At 35.4% G+C, this 6194-nt stretch overlaps 1 protein-coding gene across 1 annotated transcript; it reads right to left on the reverse strand.

The window, feature by feature from the left end:
- Positions 1 to 321: 321 nt before the first annotated feature.
- On the reverse strand, positions 322 to 3288 carry LOC116146253 (serine/threonine-protein kinase PCRK1). Its single transcript, XM_031431659.1, has 4 exons — positions 2593 to 3288; positions 1913 to 2173; positions 1559 to 1681; positions 322 to 1257 (listed from the first exon to the last, which is right to left on the reverse strand). Exons 1-4 carry the CDS (start codon positions 2989 to 2991, stop codon positions 691 to 693), a joined length of 1350 nt encoding a protein of 449 aa, XP_031287519.1. The 5' UTR covers positions 2992 to 3288; the 3' UTR covers positions 322 to 690.
- Between the last annotated feature and the right edge of the window lie 2906 nt (positions 3289 to 6194).

The raw sequence follows: 6194 nt of genomic DNA on the forward strand, positions 1-6194 counted from the left end.
CTTTTCACTGGCATCCATTTCTCATGTGGGGGCCGATGCCATGGATGGTTATAGGGAAGAGGGAACAGTTCAACAACCGGGCTGGTGGCCTGACCTGTTCAAAATCAAGGATTCAACTTGGTAGGGTTTGTTTAAGTTGAAAGCAACAGCCCAACTAAATCCTGCTTTAAGTGGTCGTTTTCTCCTCTCTCCAACTCAACTCAATTATACAAAATCATAACCTTGGAAGAGACTGGTACTGGTTTCCATTTCTTAAACAAAAATGGCAAGATATGAACTAGTCCTTTCCGGAATTCATAGAGTACACCATCCCAGTAAACAAGTAAAGCTAAGGGATCGAGAAGCACCATGGGTAGGGAACAATATATATCATATATTGACAGCAGCATTCATGCCACAAATAGGGCAAAATTACATATTAAGAGAAGAAACATGACCTTATGCTTTACAATCTGTACTAAGAAGAAGCATGCATAACAATGCGACTTCCCTCATGACCTATATCCACAACTACCTCGAAAACAAAAAAGAATTGGGGAGTGAAAGAAATAACCTCCAACCATTCAAGCAATAACGTGTATCTCTATATTCATTTCCCCAAATATGCCAATAGAAATGCAATTATCTGGCATTTTGAAGGAGATGTAAGGCATCTGGATCTCTTGACTACCACAAACTGATAGCATATCATCACCAAGTTCTTACCAACCCAGGCGTCCAATTTCTCCAATCCAACTTCCCAATTGATCTGTTTCTTAAATTGACCATTTCTCTGATATCAAAAACTTTCTTCAGATAATTGCTTCCTTGCTTGGTAGACTCGGGCTCAGTCTCTGGTTCTGTTTCCTCCTTCACATCTTCAGTTTCACTGACAGGTCGAGGGGCCTCTTCGTCTTGAGATGATGTCTCAGAGATAATGTTTCCCAGTATCTCAACCACCTCACTCATTTTAGGGCGGGATTTAGGATGCTTCATGAGGCATTTGTTTGCTAGGGAAGCAAGTCTTTGAGCAGATTTGATGCAGTATTGCTCTTCAAGACGTGAGTCTACAATAAGGTGGAATTTCTTAGAGTCCGACACATAAGGTTTCACCCAATCCAAAAGCTTCTGCTCAGTCCGAGGTAGATTTCTCTCCACAGCTCGCCTTCCAGTGATTAGTTCATAGAGAACAACCCCAAAGCTCCAAACATCACTTTTAGCTGTCAGCCGGCCAGTCTGAACATACTCTGGAGCAGCATAACCTACTGTGCCAACAACCTATCAATCATAAAAAGATAATCCATTAGTAATGTATTCTGCAAATTAGCAGGATCAGCATGCATCTCAAAAGTTGCAAACTTGCAATCCATTATTTAGTGAATCCAATAAGCATCATCCATCACTTTATTCAGATATCTTCAATCAAACTTTAATCAGAAAGTTTCTGATGTTAGAACTGGAATGATTAGTGCCGTTAGAATCAGTAAATTCTCCTAAGTAAAAACCGTTTCATTAGCATTTGAACATCTTAAGAAGGGGCAAAATTCCCAAATCCACTATGAGAAGATAAATAACTTACTGAGGTTGAAACATGGCCTAGTCCTTCAGGAGGTCCCTGCCTAGCCAGTCCAAAATCTGAGAGCTTTGCATTATAGTCCTCATCTAGCAGAACATTTGATGTTTTAAAGTCTCGAAATATTAGCTGCAAAAATGTAAAGCAGATCAAAATCATGCAAACCAAACTTAGGAAATAACTTTGGAGGCCTGTGTTATGGATAAAATCTGCATGCTAATCAAGTAATCTGTAAGAATGCAAACATATAGGTTCCAAAATTCACATTTATTAAGAAATTATAAATTAACATAGAACCCCTGCCCTGCAATCTTCATTTACCACAATTTCAGGACTCGGAGGCACAAAAGAATACAGTACCTGAAAATCCATTTCTTCGTGCAGGTATGCCAATCCACGAGCTGCATCTTGGGCGATCTTTAATCTTGCCATCCATGGAAGAGGTGTTGGAACCCGGGCCAATAGATGATCCTCCAAGCTCTTATTACGCATAAGCTCATATACCAACAACCGTTGCATCCCTCGTTCATCATCTTCCGCACAATATCCCACTAACTTGACAAGATTCGGATGATTGACCACACCCAAAAAATTCACCTCATTGATCCATTCTTTATGCCCCTGAATAGTAGAATGCCAAACAGAGACATTCCCATGAGACAACCTCAAACACTAGATTCACTTTGCATCTTCATTTTCCAAAAGCTTGGAGAGACCCAACATAAATATGATTAAAACTAATTAGAGAAATAAGTTCACATTGCAAATAAATCATCTAGGAATTGAGATAACAACTGTATTTAACTTTACAAAGCAAGAAGTGCAGATTTCAAAAACGTGGCAGACAACAATGGACCCAACCATTACAAAATTGAAAAAATGATTAACGTAGCCGAGTCCCACAAAATTTGGCATGACAAAATTTACATTAAACATTCACATTACTTAATTCAACGACATATTAACTAACAATTATAACTTTATAAGCCAAAAAATAATATACAAACGAAGGAAGTGAAAAAATTAGAAAGAGTTCGTGCCTGGAAACCGTGACGATTCAACTGTTTAATAGCAACATCCAACTTTGAATCAGCACCGTTAATTTCTTGATGATCAGAAACCCTAACAACACCTCTATACACACAACCAAACCCTCCTTCTCCAATCAACAAGGCTCTGCTGAAGCCTCTGGTAGCAGATTTCAGTTCAGCAAAAGAGAAGACTTTGAGATCATTGGCTCTACGCTGAGTCAGCATCTCGTAAAACCCAACCGAGTCAGACCAGTCTCTGGTGGAGTCGGAATCGAACTCGGACCGTCTGGTGTCGACGCTACTAGATGCTACACTGAATGACCGGGCCCATGATACTTTGGAAGCCCTTGAAACAACGACGTCTTCGTCGTTCCGTCGCTCCCCGTTTGTGAAATGAAAACACTTCATTTTTGGAAAACAAAAGAAACGAATAGAAATGCTGAGTTTTGGACAGAAAGAAGAGATTAATAGAAGGATGGGTCAAACGGATGCTCTCTGGTTTGGTGGTGAGTAATAAGTAGATAAAAATTAAAAAAAAAAAAAATTGGGTAAGTGTTATTTTATGCTGTAAGAAAAGAGCAAAAAACAAAGCAAGCGGACGATGATTTGGTTGGGTTGTTGTCGTTTTGTAAGAAAGAAAAAAGGAGATCACGAGGGCGGATTCAGAAAGGGAGGTGGCGTTATATACAAATATCAGATGCAGTGTACGTTTCAGACAGTGGAGCTTCCATTATTCAAATTCAACTTTTTCTTAAGAAATTCTATTAATTTAGGCTTTGGCTTTTACCATGTTCATATTATATTTTTTTAAATTCAAATTGAGTTATGAAATATTCTTGTTAGGCTCCAAATTAGACTTTAAGGCAGGAGAGTGGTCAAATAATTAAGCCATGTTATTCATGGTCAGCAAGCTCTGCGTTTATAATATTATCTATTATTTAATATAACTTAATAAACCCCCTGAATCTTGCACTTTTAGTTTTAGAGGTTGCTTTTGTTATTTTTAAAATGATAAAGGGCTCTTATAATATCATTGTTTCAAGAAAGAACGTTGATCAAAATGGTCGCATTCTTTTCTCGAGTATTTTCATTCAATGGCACTTCCTGTTTACCAACGTAAATGGGAGCCAGAGGTCTGGGTGGGTTAGACCAAGCCAAGTATTAAAGGTTTGTTAAGTTACGACCCTGTAAAAGTTCAGGTAAATTTAATTATTATTATTATTATTATTATGGAGGCTGCTTGTGATTTACACTGATTAGCTAACCTAGCTAATATATAATTAATTTCACTAAACACAATTAATTACAAATCATAACATAACAGGGAAAGCCATCACCAGTCACCACAACCACAAGCAACAATTATCGAGAGGTTGTTGTTACATCAATGGAATAACGTATATTTTTTAACCTGACCATACATTGAATCGTGTAATTTCTATTACCTCCTTAACAAGCAACTCCATGCATTGGTTCACCTCATGAAATCTTCTGCTTCCTCAACCCAATGAATCAGAGATTTAGATAATTAAATAAGAAGAAAATTCTCATAATCTCAAACGTAGTGGATGGTTGATATATATATACACGAACCTTAAAGTGACAAACCGATGATCGATTAATTGTGTTCTAAGCAATACAAAGAGAATCCCGAAATAGAAAGCTTATGGTGTATCAAATTTTGCTGTAGAATTGGTTTAATTTGAATCCCATATATCGGATATTTGTCGAGTACAGTATCCCGATGTAATTGTGTTTGTGTTTTGATGAAGTTATTACAGATAAGAGTGATTTCTACGGTTTGTGGAGTGGATTTTTTATTGGTGGGACTGAGTCTCGATAATTACTTTTAAACAGCTACGCATGCGCCAATATACGTATAATTACCACTTGACTTGAGTCATGGCCATGGGGCAGTAATTAAGAAGCTTCATTTCAGATCAGGTTTTGAGAATGTGCCTTCAAACAGTTTTACTTTCTGTAAAGACGTAAAACATATGCTTCTTTTTTAAGATAAAAGAAAATTGTGTTGTTGGATACACAGTTGAAACTTGATGATATTGTTTGAATTCAATCTCGACCCTTTCACATTCCTCTCTTCTTCCACACTACAAGTCTACTAACCAACTCTCTAATTCAATTTTTAGTCTGTGTTTTTCGTCATCCTACTTCCTACAAATATTAGAAACGTTCAATGTTTGAGGTAATCAAATTCAATCTCGACTTAATTATTAGTTGAATTTTTAATATTAACTATTGATTTATTGATTTATATCCATTTAATCTGTTGAATTTAATATAACTTCAAAGAAAAGATATATATATCCAGCACGAAATTAATTATCAACTGATGTACACTTTTAAGTCTAAAGTTTGAATGATTGCATATCATCTTGCTCAGGTTTTATTTCTGTAAAGAATATGCATTTTTAAGGAATAATGTTTTACGAGCACAGACTAATTCTATATCTCATATTTCATGTAACGTCTAGGATTGCTTAGAAAAAAATTTAACTGTAAGTTAAAAGAAAATTTTATGGGTTCGTCCCTTGAAAATACCAACTGCTAAATGAAGCTAGCTCCAACTGTTGAAAATGAAGGCAGTTCTTCAGTACTCATCTCCAATGTCGCTGTCCTCAGTGGGATACATTTCAATGGCAGTGAGAAGTTAGCCGGATATATCTGTATCACCTAATATATATATATATATATATATATATATATATATATATTATATATATATATAATATAAAAAAACCACGTCGTCTATCTATCAAGAAGTAAGTTGAACTAAATTAATGCAACAGTTGACTTTGGTTATAAAATTTGATGTTTAATTGACCAAGTGAATTTGTTTCACATGTAAAGATTAACAATCCCCTGAACCACTAATTTTTATTTTTATAACCTTTTTTTTAATTAGTTAAATCTCGAAGTTGATCTGCTACTACGTCATCCACGCTATATTGTATATGATACGAAGAATGACACCCAATCCCCTTTCTTTTTTTTTTTTTTTATTTTATATCGAAGTTTGTTTGCATGTATTTCAATTAATTTTTAAGTTTTAAATTATCAATTACATGAGTCTTATAATTATCTCTATTAGTACTTAAAGGGTTAGTCAATAAAGTGAGTCCATAGTCATCTCCATTAACCCTAGGAGTGTCTAGCTAGCTTCTACCTTAACTAATTATTAGGTCTTGGAATTATTTGACCACATAAGAACCTCATAGTATCTCTTATTAGCTAATGCTAAGAGGGTCAATCAGGAAGAGTCTTAGTAGTCATCTCATTATGTCTGAGAGACTTAAACTCTGAACTCATAAACTTCGTTTACTTTTTTATATCATACCACTCAATAGTGGTTATCCATTTTAGTTTCATATAATCTTGCAATAAAGTACCCAACTGATTGCATCTGTTATTATATTATATATATATATATATATATATAATATATATATATATATAGGAGAGAGAGAGAGAGAGATGAGACTACTCTTAGAATAAGAAATTAAGAGGCGATAACAATATTTTTGCTTGGAAAGAGAGAAATCTGGAAAAGAATAGAAGAATTGAAGAAGAGGAGAAAGTGATGAGGTCCTATT

The sequence above is a fragment of the Pistacia vera genome, unplaced genomic scaffold (genome assembly GCF_008641045.1).
Source record: "Pistacia vera cultivar Batoury unplaced genomic scaffold, PisVer_v2 Contig475, whole genome shotgun sequence".
In the NCBI taxonomy this organism is placed as follows: Eukaryota; Viridiplantae; Streptophyta; class Magnoliopsida; order Sapindales; family Anacardiaceae; genus Pistacia; species Pistacia vera.

Coding starts and splice junctions, on each gene's coding strand:
- LOC116146253 (XM_031431659.1), bottom strand. CDS start 2,991: ATGAAGTGTTTTCATTTCACAAACGGGGAGCGACGGAACGACGAAGAC. Junction 2,174..2,592: donor TGAATCGTCACGGTTTCCAG/GCACGAACTCTT, acceptor TCTACTATTCAG/GGGCATAAAGAATGGATCAA. Junction 1,682..1,912: donor ACGAAGAAATGGATTTTCAG/GTACTGTATTCT, acceptor ACATTTTTGCAG/CTAATATTTCGAGACTTTAA.